The sequence below is a fragment of the Sphaeramia orbicularis genome, chromosome 7 (genome assembly GCF_902148855.1).
Source record: "Sphaeramia orbicularis chromosome 7, fSphaOr1.1, whole genome shotgun sequence".
NCBI lineage: Eukaryota > Metazoa > Chordata > Actinopteri > Kurtiformes > Apogonidae > Sphaeramia > Sphaeramia orbicularis.
In genome coordinates, this window is record NC_043963.1 from 16,148,030 (window position 1) to 16,164,082 (window position 16,053).

Below are 16,053 nucleotides of genomic sequence, written 5' to 3' on the forward strand. Positions count from 1 at the left end.
TTTTAAAGGCTGATATATCTACCCGAGTAAAAACAACCAAAAAAACTACCTGCACTCTTTTTGTGAGTTAGTACTTATTTTGCCAGTGTTAATCCACAAAATGAGAACAATTCAAGTCCAATTTGAGATAATCATTTGTGGTTTTAAACTCTTCATTATGGTCAGAACATTTCCGTCATCTAAGTCATTTTAGAAAATGATAATGTTAAAACCTTTTTTTAACATCTGACTGAGTAAAATCAGGTTAATTTAGAAAAACACTGAAACATTTTGTGGGGTTTTGTTATTTTGTTTGACAGTGTGAACAAAATTAACCCTAAAGATGAAACATATATTAGAACAATGATAATTACTGTTATATATAATCATATTATAATAATCATTGCCACTGAGTTCTATTCACAGTTACCACAATGTAATATACAATCGATGTCCTGATTATTCTTATGGTCATTTCATCATTCAGTCTTATACTATTATAATGTACTACTTTGTTAATTTATTATATACTATTATAAAGTAACCTATTAAAGTATTGCCAGAGTATATTATTGATATAGTTTGGTATTATTGAGTCAACTTTAGATACTTTGCATACTACTGGGTAGATGAATAGTAAAGAACTGCATTAAAACATGTAGTAAACATTAGTTAATCAGTTGAGTGGTTAACCTCATTCACAGTCAGACACTCTAACCTGCCCAGTGTCTGTGTTTTCTGTTCTTTCTCTCTGTTTTTCTTTCTTTTCACCCCATCCGGTCGAGGCAGATGGCAGCCTCCCCAAAGCCCACTTCTGTCAGAGGCTTTTTCTTCCGTAAAAGAAGTTTTTTCCTCCTCGCTGTCACCATGGGCTTGCTCTTGGAGGTTTTGTTGGGTTTTGTCTCTGTATAGGATTCTTAAAGCCTTGACTTGAATTTTTTGAAGTGCAATTAGATAATCCTGTATTGTGATGGCGCCATATAAATAAAAATTGATTGAACTGAGGACAATTTAAATACTGTTTTGAGATAGCTGACATTGGCTGCTGACTCTGTCACAAGGCTGGAAAAACAAGGGAATTAGACACAGTTTTATCAGTGTGGCTGCTCTCCATAGTTTAATTCAACATAAGTGCCACTGCAGAAAAAGCACAAATTAGACCTCCTTAAACAAGCAGAGTTAAAGCAGACATAATGGTGTGGCTGCAGATTTTGTTATGCAGATGAATCAAATAATATAATACATAATCTTTTAATAACAATCCAGTCGTGAGGCCAGCTCTACTTCTAACACTACAGAAGGATTTATAATGTGTTGATTATGTACTACATTGGGTCACACTGATAATTTTCAAGAGAAAAGATGTAGCTGTTTACATTATGGAGTGTTGTCGTCTCTCTGTAATATTGTGTCTAAAGAAAAGTATGATCTGTTTTATCTGATTGCGTAATCTGTTCAAAAGTGGCCATGACGTGCAGTAATCTGGAAAAACCACTGATGTGACACAATCATCTGATCATCACCTAATATTTTTTATGTATAAAAAAAGTAATTATAGGTGCAAAAAATGCACCATGGAATAACCACCAAGTGTGCAGAAGCCAGTGAAGCTTCATATCTCCACTTGTGATGCAGTACAGAAGAGTTTATCTTGTGTTTTTGTGATGTTTACACACTGATGTAAGATGCACAGACAGCTGTTTGTGTAATAGATAGTTGTGGTCTGATTTATGAAGACACTTTCTAAATAAAATGGAGTTCAGATTTATTTGACTGCTTGGATAAACTGATGAAAAAGTAGCCCTGATGTGCAGTGTTATAGAAAACTGAGGATACATTACACTGGGATGCATCAAGAACCGCTGTGTATTTGAGTGACTGGTCAGAACTGAATCAAATCATCTAGTGAAAACTACATTTCCCTCTAAAATGCAATGGAATAGAAGTATAAAATTACATCTAATCAAATGGGAATAGTCAAATGAACTACTGCAATTGCAAATGTAAGCTTTAAAGTACTTAGTGTCATTCCACAACTGAGAGAATCACAATAATATTTGCAGAATAAAGAGCAAAAGGCATCACATTGCAGGTGTATGTTCAACTAAAGCCCCTATGTGCTGAAACAGAACACGGTGTTCTCCAGACCAACACCTCAGTCTGTGGATGAAACACACTGTTCGTAGTAGTGTAGACCATTTGCATCACGCAGACCAGTTTTTTTGTGGAGCTGATGTTGTTTCTGTGTTTCTCAGCGCTCCGGAGTGAGGGACAGTGACTTCGATATGAGTGCCAAAGTCAACATGGAGGCTCCACCCAAAGAACCTGATCGCATCCCACTGGACCCGGCGTCCTCCTCGTCCCCCAGCGACACCGTCCTGGTCTGTGGGAGTGGGAGCGATGCCGTGGCCAAGAAGCCTCGACCCCAGCCTCACACCACCACAGCTCTGCTCCTACCAGGTAAGAAATCACTGAGTTTCATATTGGACAAATGAACATCTCAACCACATTTTAATCATTATATAAAGAAGGAACGTTAAACTTCATCTAGAAATAGTTTGTCTTTTGTACAGTAAACAACAAATAAGTCTCGGTATTGTTTAAAAATGTACAGTTCAGCTGCAAATAATGATACTTATTTAATTTGGCTTTGGTACTGTGACCTAAATGATACTTTTTGACACCAATTTCCCCTTTTAACAACAGAATGTTATATTACACTTTGTGGTAGAAATCTTTATTTTTGTTTTTAATTTTTTTTTTTTTTTTTTTTTTTACTGTCATTGGACTTTTGCAGCATCCGATAACCCTACTTAACATGTCTGGCATTTATCTATCAATATAATATCATCAGTAAAAGTGTCTAAAGTTGTTTATGATGAAAGATGGTATCAATTGATACCAAGCATTTTTCATTACCCAGCAGTGTCTAAGCAATTTAATTGGTGCCACAAGGGTATTGTAACAGTAATTAATCAAATATGGCATAGAAACAAAGTAGGTAAGATTTTTTCCACTTGTGTTTGAGCATATCGTCTACTCTGCTTATTAAACCAGAGGAGGAAGATTCTATTATAAATATGTTTGTGCACATAGGACAAGTTAAAAACTAAAAATAAGATGGTACCATTGCTATAACAGGAATTAATTAATGAGTTTGAGTAAATACTGCTGTTTTCTATCTTCATATATATGATTATTTTGTGTTTTTATGACGGTACACGGTTAATGTTTGAGCACATCATTTTTGGCTTTTTGCATTTTTCATTTTCTGACAGTTTATAGACTAAATAACTAATCAGTTAATTCAAGAAAATAATCCTTAGTTGCAGCCCTAATACAAATATAAACACACTTGTACATTTTTACATAATAAAAAACTGCATATATAGCACAAACAGAAAAAAATCAACAAATCTAAGACTAATTCTTTTCATTTTACTTTTCAGTTTCACAGGTTTCACCTTTAAAAACAGAATATTCAATGCTGTGCTCCATTATGTTGTAGCGTAAAACACTTTTTCCCCCAAGTTTCATGATAATCAGCCTTGTAGATTTTGTGTAATCCTTCTTACAGACAAGAAACTAGTGACAAACATGTAACCTCTGTAGAAGAAATCTCCTCATAGTTCAAAAAAGGCTGGTTCAGGGAGTTTTGTTCACTGTGAGTATATTATGAGAATGACAGCGATAGTCTGTCTGAGCACTGAATTATAGGTTCAGTGACAAGTCAAGGCAAAAAGAGACAAGTTTAAAACACACAATTACAATTAAGACATAATCAATAGAACATAAATAATAACCAATTAAAATAAAGTAAAAGTGAAGAGTGCAGATAGAACCCTTTCAGTTGTTTTATGCACAGTTGAACAGAGCCATTTTCAGCCAATAAACAATAAAAGTTGATCATTTAGACAACGGTGGGAACTGTATTAGTTAAACAAAAACAATAGCATCTGTATTAGAGCTGAGGAGTTCGACGCTTGTAACTCAGATGTGACAAACTAAAAACTTCTTTTACGATTATTCACTTGTTAATGAATCCATGAGGAATTCTTACGTGAGGCATGCATCTTGGGTGCTACAGCTTTAATAACTGAATTAAAATGATTTGCTTCTACATCTCCTCGGGGGTAAATCTCTTTTCATTGAGGAGCCATTCAGTTACTGTGAAAATGAATAAAACAGTTAACAGGGGCCATATAGACTGAGGGCATACTGCAGTAACACAGGTTCACTTCAGGCAATGGAAATTTGCTTCATTTGATAATAAAGGCTCAAAATACCCCAAAGATATACATTAAAAAGTCTGACAGTGAGACAAAACCTGGTTTGAAATACGAAGCCATGTTTATGAACTATATACTTCACATAACATATCTTTTCTCCCTCTGTTCTCAGCTCCAGCTCCTAGTCATCAGAAGATGGAGGTGACTCAGGCTGTTGCCCTTGGAGACACAGGTAAAGGAGTCAGAGCCAATGAGACCGCCCCTCCCACTCTGACAGCACATGTGGGCGGGGCTTGTAGCATCGTACACGTCCTGGAGTGGAAGGAGGGCATGGCCATTTTACCCAGCAGCAACCTCAAGGTGAAGTTTGGAACTTGGGCTGAACCTTTTGTTCATACGAGACACTTTAGATAAAAACAAACTGCCCCTCACGTCTTCTATAATGATGATATAAGGCTCTGAAAGGAGAATTAGGAAACTCTTGTTGATCTTATAATTACTTATATTATATTAAAAATCATTCAAGACCTAAACAGCAACCAAAAGCATTTCCTGATGTGTTTAATCACTTTTTAACCAATAATTCTGTCAATAGATGTAAATAGTTCAGGTGAAATTAGTTTTTCAGCTTTTCATTCTCATCAGATATGACCCATTTGGACATTCAGACTCTGTAGTGAATGTGGAAACACCATAATTTTCTGAAACATTGATTCACCAACAAAACCATATAGTTTGACCAATGACAGTTGTTGCAGACACTTGATTTATGTTCATTTTGATGCAAAAGTCAGTTTTTCTTCACTTTTTTCTTTCCTGAGATAACCATAGCATTTACACTGAGCTTCTATGAACATCTACCTGATCAATAAATTAAATACAGGAAAATACCTGATTTTCACTGAAAAATGCATAGGATAATATAATAAATAACGATAAGTCACTTTGGAAAGATTAAAAATAGAGAAAAAATCAATAGGAGGTCACAAATAGTTCATAAATAAATAAATAGTTCTAAGTCTTTAAGGGTCAATATATGTCTAAGTGATGCATATGACTTATTTCATTAGTTTTCGTATTAAAGTTTTTGGGTTTTTTATGTTATTTGTCAGGATTATGATTGTGTAAGCACTTTCTAAATTTGGTTCATTTTTTAAATATAGTTTTTAGCATTAGTTTTAATTTTTGGTTAATATGTGCAAAGCAGAAGGATGGAAAAATGTATGTCATAAAATATGGTCCCATATTGTCATTTTATTTACCCTTTATTAAAAGGTGGAAAGAAAATGAAGTTGTATAACCATAGCTATAAAATCTTACTGTGATGATCAGTTACCAATTAACTAAGGAGAGAGACGGCAATAAAACTCAGTTTACAAGACAAACAAAAAACAACACTGCATATAGTGTGTTTAATGTTTTTACTATTTTTCCTTGCCATCTCTTTGCAGTCGATCAGATGTTGAGCAGACATGGTTAAATATCAGGGCACAGTTTGACTGATGGGTCCGTTGAAGCTAACGTTCTTCTGTTGTCTTGTAGTTCTGTGTGAGTGACGTAGGAACGCTGAGTACACTCATCACTCCTGGGACCACCAGCAGCACCACTGAACCAGCAGCAGGGACTTCTGGGAGATCTGCTGATGCAGAAAACGCTCCCCCAGACAAGCCAGGTAGACTCAGAGAAACAGGTTATATAAGGCTGCAGGAATGTAAAAAGAAAATACTGGGAACATGTAGAATATGTTCACTTTGATCTGGTTGATACAGGAATAGATCCATTCCAACAGGGGTCCAACACAAATAGTGACTCTTAACTCAAATAAATAAGGAAACTGTACAGGTTAGAAATGTAGTACAGGTGTTTTCATTAATTAACCAATGGTAAGTCATGAAATATATCTGAAGAATTAATTACCTAAAATGGCTGATCCTAGATATCCCAGACTGCTTCATTATCAAAACCTCTAACTTTATCTGTTAACTCATTTTTTATTTCCCATGTATCTTACTCAGAAATCACTTGTTTGCCTTTTTTGGATCCACTTAATTTAAGAGAAAAGACATCAGTCAGTGTCATACTGTTTTTGAAGATCACTTTAGTTAATGTTACTATGATTTGAGCTCCAGCAACAAGGAGGAAACTGGTCAAGTGTCAGACAGACAGTCAGACTAGGGTGGAGAACTGTGATATTTGATATGTTATTGCCGTATTGTCATTATTTGAGCTAACACAGTTATTTGGTATGATCCTAATGATGTAAAACCAGCTGGATTAAAGTAACAAAAACAATATGGCACCAATAACGCATTTCCCGAAGGCGAGGCGAGAGGTATTGTTTTTGGTTCTGTTTGTTTCTTTGTTTGTTAACACTGTAGCAGTAAAACTGTTGGTTGAATTCATACCAAATTGGGTTTATAGATTGCCTGTGACCCAGAATAGATGTGATTACATTTATGGAAAAGTAGGTCAAAGTTCAAATTTTGTATGAATTTTTCACATCTTTTTGTTTTCCCATTTACTGATAATGGGCGAAATTTCAAATGTCATAAAAACATAAATTTTGTTTCAATTTACTTCAAACATTGCACATATACAGAGGCAATTGATATGCTGACATTAGCTGGATCGATGCCGAAATAAACTACAATACGTGCGAGGGGCGGGGTTTGTTGTGCCTGGCACCACTTGTTGCTGCCTGTTTTTATTAGTAATTTGTTTTTTAATTTTAGTTGTAAGCTTTATTCACAGATGTATGTTCTTACAAAAATTCTGTCCTCATGACAACACAAAAATGACTACAGACATCAGACAAAGCATTGTTTTTGCTGGACTTCAATTAATACTGGACGTATCAGGTGCAGATGCTTTAAGTCTGTCATGAGGGTTATATTTTTAAGTGTTGCTTCAGGCTGTGGGGGTGTATTCTTTACATGATGTGGATTTAGCACTGGTCTGGTCCGTCTCCCAAAGATATCCGTGCGGACCTCAATTTATTTCAGGTCATGCACTGATTTATACACCTGGATTTGATGTTTCAGATGGAGCTTCATGATACAAAGCACTAACAGACATGAATAAAACGAGACGTGAAGCTGATGTTTTTCTTTTTGTCTTTTCCCTGAACATACAGATACACATAAACCAGAGTCCTTAAAAATGTGGGACTTTGGGAAGCATGTTCAAAAATCTTTTTTTTTATAACCTAAAACCACATTTACATGCAGATAATAAGCCCAAATATAGAGAAAAATGTTAGATTCATAAAATATCCACATTAGTGTGTCTGCATGTAATGGAACTAATGTTAAATTTGTGCTATACTATTGGTGTAAAATGAACAAAACATGACAGTTAGGAGCTGTTAGTTCTATTTATACTAAAATGTCATCATTATCACATTGTGTTACAACTCTGCATTGCATTACGCAGTGCATTGCTCTGCTTTCAAGATGTAATTTATGCAGCAAATAAAGACTGTAGTGATTGTAAGTGCTTTATAACCTGCTGGGCCCAGGATAATAAATGAACCGTGCAGTTTCTACTGAATTTAAATAAACAAATCCAAACATTTGTGTCTCCAGAGAAACCCAGAAATATTTGTATCTCTAAATTATGAATGTGTAACAGCAGTCTCCACCTTCAGCCTCCAAATAAACTCCTCTGACCTTAATATTCCAGAAGTATTGGCCCCTGTTGTGTCTGTGAGGGGAGCAGCCATGGAGCCGGAGCGGCAGGTTCAGGTCAATAAACCTGAAGTCCAGGTCGGACCAGGACAGCAGAACCACGACCCCAGAGCCCAGAGGAGCTTCAGTGAAGAACTACGCAGAGAGCCCATCATGGACAAGTTAGTGTTTCACAGATGCTTCCATACTGTATGGATTGCATCCTTTTTCATCCACTAAAGAAAAACTAATATCAACAGTCTGCTCAGTGTTCCAGTCATGCATGGTGTTTCATTTGATCTATTTATAACTGTGTGTATTATGAATGGTTTTCTTAGTTTCCCTGGGTAACAGGTGCTGCTTCTGCTGTTTTTAACTGCCTGTAAATGTCAGTGTCTGATGAAGACATTCTGCTGCAGACGATGGAATGTTATTTGCTTAACCTGGGTTTATCGTGTGTTACAGATCTAATTTTTTCCAGTATATGGATGTGCATTAGTGCGAATGTAATTACTGGCAGAGTAATGGAGCTGGTAGAAATTCTGATAACATGAAATTGAAAATGTTATAATAGCAGTAATGAGCTCTGCCTTCTCCGTGCACCTGTTCCGTCAGTATTTTAATCTGTTATATGCTACAGTTGTAATATACAGCTATATTTTTTTGTTACAGTTGATGTTTTATTTTGCATATCTATGTTTAGAACTGGGGTGAACTCATTTTAGTTCAGGGACCACATACAGCCCAATATGATCTCATGTGGGCCAGACCAGTAAAATAATAACAATGAAAAAAGTAAATTACATTATGAAAATGTTTACATCTGCAAAGTATCCTTTAAAATGTGAATAACATGAACAACAAGAGCAATTTTAACAGTATTATGAATCATTTACATATGTGCATTACAACTTACTGATCGCAGCAGATCTACAAAGACACAAAACATTCAGTAACAGGCATAATATTGTTAAAACTGCACTTACTTCTCTTAAGAGATTTTATGCTCTCATTTGTTCAGGTTATTCACATTTTTTGTGAAGTGATAGTTTGTAAATGTAAACAATTTTTATTTTTTACACTAATTGTCATTATCAAATCACTTCAAATCACTATTAAATAACTTCTTAAAACACATTTTTATAGACTTGCCTGTATTTGATGTTTCTTTTTAATGTTTGAATATTTAATTTTACCCTGTTTTGATTATTCATTTATATTGACATACATGATGTTATTTTATTCCATTCTTTCATTTTTACATTGATTTGACAGCATCATGTTATGTAATCTCTGCCCTTTCTTCTTGATACATTCAAATTTATTCGGAGTGTCATGTTTTTCTAGTTTGCTGTTCATATCACTTTTGTTGTGTTGTTTTCTGTTTTAGTGTTTTTGCTTGCTTCTTGTTTATTTCAGTTGTATCCTGCTGTGTTGCCCCTCTGCTTTGTCTGTCAAAGCACTTTGTAAACTCAGTTTTTAAAGGTGTTATATACATAAAAAGTTAATATTATTTACAGGTTATTATGATAGTATTTTACTTATTCGACTCACTTGAGATCAAACTTGGCTCTGTGGCTCCTACATTAAAACGATTTTACACCTTTGATTATTAATATCTTGAGTGTAATTTTTGTTTTTCACAAATACATTCCATGGACTGCAGTGGACCCTTTGGCAGATCAATTTTTTTGGCCCACGAGGCATACATTTGACACCTTGGTTTATGAAACTGACCATCACTGTAATTCTATATAAGTGCACTTACTGACTTGAATTCCATGGTCACAGTCATAAATGAATATGCTACAGTATTATACAGATATTATTGCCGGACATGGTTAATTTCTGACTGTGAACGTCCATTTAAGGCGATTGGACATGACTGAGGGTATCTGTGGTGACTCTGTATCTGTCCTCTGTGGTTCTCAGGAGGAGCATTGTAGTGGAAAAGGTTCCGGCAGGAGGGAGAGTTTCATCCCTGAACCCAGACCACCTGAAGCCCATGAGGAAGAGGAAGAGGAAGGAATATTTGAGTCCATCAGATGAAGACTCAGACATCGAGGGCACGGTGGGGCAATGAAGAACAAAGCATATTTCCTCATTTGTTAATCTATGACTGTATTTTTGGACTGAATGTTGATGTGTTTTGTTTTTTAGGATGAGAAAATGGACGATTCTAAAGCAGATAGCAGACACATTAGAGGAGGTAGGATAACATTTCTTCTTTTGCCGTTTTATTTCTTTGCTCCACTGTTTCCTGACCTTCTGTTATCTGCATCTATACACAAATCAGACTGCAGTCAAAATCAAACTAATATGTGATAATAAACTGTATATACTGCCACAAATTATGTCCAGTAAATGTTAACCCATAAAGACCCAAACATCCACCTTGGACCTAAACCATCCACTGATATAAACTGTTTAATACCTGTTGATCCACTAATCCTACCAATCTATGCAAATAATTGGTACAAGATACAGTTTGTCATCTTTTCATGGTCATCAGATATGACCCATTTGGATGTTCAGAGGCTCCGTAGTTACCGTGGAAACACCATATCGTCTACAACATTGATTCACCAGTAAAACCCATGGAGTTGAATCAATGACAGTGGATGGAGACACTCGGTTTATGCTCAGTTAATGAGAGATTGGACTGAAAAAGACACTTTTTCTTCAGTTTTTGATATAATACCCTTTGAATTTACTCTGAGGTTTAATGAACATCTACATGATCAGTGAATTAAGTATAGAGAAATATATGCTCTACACTGAAAAAACTCAAAATAAAGAGGAGAATATTATAATAAAGAAGAGGTGAAACACTTAAGAATGGTTAAATATAGAGAAACATTCATTTGGGAACTGACACAGACAAACTCAGGACTCTAACAAACCCCCCCCCCCCCCCCCCCCCCAAACCATCACCACTTTAGTGCAAGTGATGCACATATGCACTTTGATTGTTCTTTTGTTCTTTTGTTACTCCTCTATTGCACTCTTTTATATTTACCTTCACACTCTTCTATGTTATTTGCACTTTGCACCTTTCCATGTTATTTGCACTTTATGCTTACTGCACTGTGGGGCCTTAGAGTCCAGTAATTTCAGCTCTCTCTGTATACAATGTACATGGCAGAACTGACAATAAAGATGACTTTGACTTTGACTTGACTTGAGAAGTACCACTGGGTCTTTATGGGTTAAAATATCACCAAAAATGCTCTAGAATAAGTCTAGTTTTGAAATATTACTATATACCACAATTTGCTAAAACTTTCATGTAATTTCTGTTGTAATTTTGACGTATGATTATCATCGCAACAAGGATATGGAAGAGCCAGTTGGTAAAACAACCAGAGCAGCTGGCTGAGTGACTCACTACTCCCTCTAGTGGTCACATACTGTAGACTCACCATGATGAGTCACCCTTGGCTGTGCATAAATTTAGTTCACATCTTCCCAATACAGGACACTGATATGGATGGCATAACATCAGAACTCTATATTAAGTTAGGTCATTTTTTAACATTTTAAAGTAGAAACACTAGATTCGGCTCCTTTGGTTCATTCATTTGGTGCGTTATTGTCTCAGAAATGTGTTGGGAAAATGCAGCACTCAGTTCTCATTTCTTCTTTTTTTTTTCCTAATATTTGTCAGTGTTGATGTTGTCTCTGTTCAGTAAAACACAAGCGCTGTGTTCAGTCTCACATTATTTTGATGCAAAAGCTACAGGTTGTGAATTAATGCACTGGTCAAACAGTTAATGTATTTTTATTAGAATCAAAAATTGGACTTAATATGTAACCTGTTTAATCAGCAGCCAGCATGTATAGAAAACTCTGTTTTAATGGCTTCTCTTATTTGCCTTGATTGCTTTCCCTGCAGAAAAGACAGTTTGATGAATTAAAGTTAATAATATGCTATACTCAGCTGTCACCCATTAAATGCTGGCTTCAGGAAAAAAAAAACTACTCTGGGTCTTTTTAGACAGATTGCCAAGTGTATGCAACCCATGGAAAAGAGGATTTATGCAATTCATCTACAGAAGAACATATACTGAAGGAAATAGGACTCGTACTAACAGGAAACAGATACTGAATATGGTCCTTTTTGTCCTACATTAAAGGTGAATCCATGTATAATGAACTTTACCTGTACAATTCAATGATGTAGAAATGGTGAAGATAAACAGATAGAAAAGAAAAAATTCATGTGTTGTAATCGGGAAAAAAAAGATATAAAGTAAGACTGGATTTCAGATTCAACTGTCTGACTTCTGTTATGGAAACGTGTTAATCACTGCCTTAATCCACTGATTTGTGCTTTTGGTGAAGGTGGGGACAGTAAGGCAGAACAGTGGACGTGGGCTCAGTATCTGGAGGAAACCAAAGCTGTGGCTGCTCCCAATAAGCTTTTCCAAGAGGTATGTTTGAGTTTATTACACAGATGGAGGTTTACGGCAGAGAAAATAACAATATGACTCTCCTTTTACTAAAGCACAACAAAATTACAACACTGTGGAGGCAGGAAATGAGAATACATAATAGAGTAGAGAATGTACTCGCAGCTGAAAATGTCCATCTGTCACTTTGATTGTGTCTGATAAAAAGAAGAGAATAAGCACGAACAAGCAAATGTTTCTGCACATCAGGTTTTAGATACAGGAATAAATCACTCAAACCTGCATCTACAAAGTACTGGTACTGTAAAATTCTTTCCACAATAACTGGAAAACATAAAACAGCTGAACTTCCATGTTAAGTTAACTATAAAATATTACAGCATTCTCTTTCTCTAAAAATAAAGGGGTCCTAAATTTAAGTTTACTGTCTGCAATAAAGATGATCTGTGAGCTGTAGCTGTGTCCTGTCAATGTGAAGCCTTTTCATTTTCAACATTTTCAACGGCTACAGGCAGAAACAACGGGCGCTACTGCATCATGTTATATTAAACAAAGAGTAAATGGGTTTATAGATCCACTCTGAAGGGAAGAAAACATGTAAAATTCATGATAGAAAGGAACTTGATAATTATCATCTTATAAATATTCATGTTGAGTCAGCAGATCACTAAGGCCACAAATTTTTTCGCCTGATATCACAGACATACAATTTACTACCCATGTGTATAATATTTGCATAACAGAATCATTAGAAAGAAGATTCCTCTGAAGACCTGTTCAAACATCCTAAATGCAACCTGTGGCTTAATTTAATATATTAATTGTGAATGTGTTTCTATAGACAGATATGGCAAATAGTTTTAGTAAATAAAAAGTATGATTGTGTCATCAGTCCTCAGTTTATATAACCAGAAAAGTAATCATTATAATCATAAATCATCCCTGAAATTCCACATTTCTATGTTCATATTGTCCAGCCTTTTTTTATACTTTATTTTTATATACAAGTTTTACAGTATACAGGGTGGGGAAGCAAAATTTACAATATTTTGAGGGAGGGATTGAAAGACAGTGTATGACCAATTAGTTTATTGAAAGTCATGAGAATTTATTTGCCACGAGAAAATGTACATAATAGAAAATGTTTTTATTCTATGTGTCCTCCTTCTTTCTCAATAACTGCCTTCACACGCTTCCTGAAACTTGCGCAAGTGTTCCTCAAATATTCGGGTGACAACTTCTCCCATTCTTCTTTAATAGTATCTTCCAGACTTTCTCGTAATAGTTTTGCTCATAGTCATTCTCTTCTTTACATTATAAACCGTCTTTATGGACACTCCAGCTATTTTTGAAATCCTCTTTGGTGTGACGAGTGCATTCAGCAAATCACACACTCTTTGACGTTTGCTTTCCTGATTACTCATATGGGCAAAAGTTTCTGAAAAGGTATGGATAATAGTGTTAGGTATGATTATGACATCAATATATGTTTGGTTTCAAAACAATTGACGTAGTGCCTGCTGAGAAAAAACAACTAAACGTTCATTGTAAATTTTGCTTCCCCACCCTGTACATAATAAACAAATAAATAAAAATCAGACCACAACTGTTTGAGCATCTAGGTTCAATCTTTAGACAAATAAAATACAGACAAGTTCTGGACAAATTAGTCAAAAAAGTCAAAATTAGCATTTATAATTATAAGATTATACAGGTTTCTTTGATTAACATAAACTTCCCATTTTTCCCGATATTTTTTGCATTTGTCAGTAGTGAGTCTTAATGAGAAGCTCAGTCTTTCCATGTCATACATTTCATTCACAACATCTGTCTTGTCCGGAAGTGTTGGGGGATCTTCGCACATCCATTTTCGAGTTACGGCTTTTTTTGCCCCTGCTAATAATATTAGCAAAAGATATCGGTCATATTTTCTCATCTCGTGTGGTAGGTTACCCAAATAATTCACGATAAAATCAAATGGTAAGTCCATTCCTATGTCTGTAGACAAAAACACTGGTTTATGTTCATCTATAAAGCTCTGCTGGGTAAACTCCCAAAATACCTCAGTAATCTTCTTTCTGTTAGCTCTAGTAGTTTTCATTTATGTTCCTCCAGGTGGTTGCTTTTGACTGTTCCCCGAGTTCTGACAGACTTTGGAAAAACAGCATTTTCCTACCATGCACCATGGTCGTGGAATAATTGTCAAAAAACTGTAAAACTACATATATTCATTTCTATTAATGATTTTAAAAATATCATGGAGAATGCAGTGAAGGAGGAATGTCACTGTTTTTCTTGGTACCATTATGGTTGAATAGTTGTTATTGTGTTTTATTATTAATTGTGTATCATGTATGTTTTTTATGTTGTTTGGACTTGGTATGGCTGCTACCTTGGCCAGGTCTCCCTTGTAAAAAAGATTCCTAATCTCAAAAGGAGTTCCTGGTTAAATAAAGGTAAAGTAAAAAAAAAAAAAAAAAAAATGCCCAGTCTTAAAAGTGTTTAAATGCTTATCAAAATAGCTCATTTGATAATTTGCAACTAATTTATTGACTAACTGAACAGTAGCTATTTCAGATTCAGAACGTTAACTTTTTCTCTTTTAATTTAATGTAATTTCACATTACACAACACCACAATATTTACTTTTTGCTCACTGTCCTCCTTCCAGGTTCATCTTGGCCTTACATATGAAAGAATCAGAGTAGAAACTAAATGAGTTGCACTAGAATGATAAAAAAAAACTGCAGTCATTTGTAGTTTAAATTTATACGTATCTTGCACTGCATCGTAGCTGTTTTGTAATCCTATATAGTATATGATATGTGGTGTTTTATTTCACTCTTTTAAATCCAGTTTAAATGTACCTTTTTATGGCATTGCGTGTTTTTATGGATTCTCTTAATGTTGTTTTGATTTTGTGAGAAGTATTGCTTTTGCTTTGTAATCTTCAATACTCCATTTTCTGTCTTATCTTCCCTGGGTCTTTTTGCTCTGATCCATTCTTCCCACGATAATCATTCTTTTTAATGTGAACAGTGCTGAATCATATGCTTTTTAATCCCACGTGTCCAGTCTCAGAGAGTCCCGACAGTGAAGAACGGCTTTAAACAGGGCATGAAGCTGGAAGGCATTGACCCACAGCATCCGTCCATGTACTTTGTCCTCACTGTGGCTGAGGTGAGTCAGACCTCCATTAATGCGCTCAATGGACCTTAATGACCTGAAAAATTACGACTGACTCAGAGTCTGTCTGCCTGTTTCGCCCTCTGATGCATCTCGCCCTCATTCAGGTCTGCGGTTACCGACTGAGGCTCCATTTTGACGGCTACTCTGACTGCCATGACTTCTGGGTAAACGCCAACTCCGCCGACATCCATCCTGCAGGCTGGTGTGAGAGCACCGCACACAAACTGCACACTCCCAAAGGTCAGAGGTCATGATAATATCCATGTGTTTTTTATTGTCAGTTATAGACAGTATATCCTCAAAAGCCAAAAATGTACGCACACAAAACTGCAATAACATCACCATACATCAGTATTTCTTTCTGTTTTTTTGGTATTAATGTCTCAAACCACTCCAGTTCTGCTCAAAACTCCTAAATGCTCAATCATTTTCTCAATTTTAACCCCTTAAATGCCAGTTTGAATACATATCACTGTTATTTACAAAAAAAACAGCACACAAACATTTGTATATTATTTATTTACTGAATAGCGGGGAGGTGATGCATTGCTGGGGATTAGAGTCTTGGATGTATAAAAA

General features: G+C 35.5%; 1 protein-coding gene across 1 annotated transcript in view; it reads left to right on the forward strand.

The window, feature by feature from the left end:
* Nucleotides 1-16,053, forward strand: part of l3mbtl1 (L3MBTL histone methyl-lysine binding protein 1) — a 30,407-nt gene that overhangs the window by 1,713 nt on the left and 12,641 nt on the right. Inside the window, exons 2-10 of the mRNA XM_030138205.1 lie at nucleotides 2,235-2,439; nucleotides 4,381-4,568; nucleotides 5,751-5,880; nucleotides 7,890-8,055; nucleotides 9,806-9,944; nucleotides 10,034-10,082; nucleotides 12,218-12,306; nucleotides 15,361-15,465; nucleotides 15,579-15,714. Coding sequence (XP_029994065.1) covers nucleotides 2,235-2,439; nucleotides 4,381-4,568; nucleotides 5,751-5,880; nucleotides 7,890-8,055; nucleotides 9,806-9,944; nucleotides 10,034-10,082; nucleotides 12,218-12,306; nucleotides 15,361-15,465; nucleotides 15,579-15,714 — 1,207 coding nt within the window. The remainder of the gene's footprint in view (nucleotides 1-2,234; nucleotides 2,440-4,380; nucleotides 4,569-5,750; nucleotides 5,881-7,889; nucleotides 8,056-9,805; nucleotides 9,945-10,033; nucleotides 10,083-12,217; nucleotides 12,307-15,360; nucleotides 15,466-15,578; nucleotides 15,715-16,053) is intronic.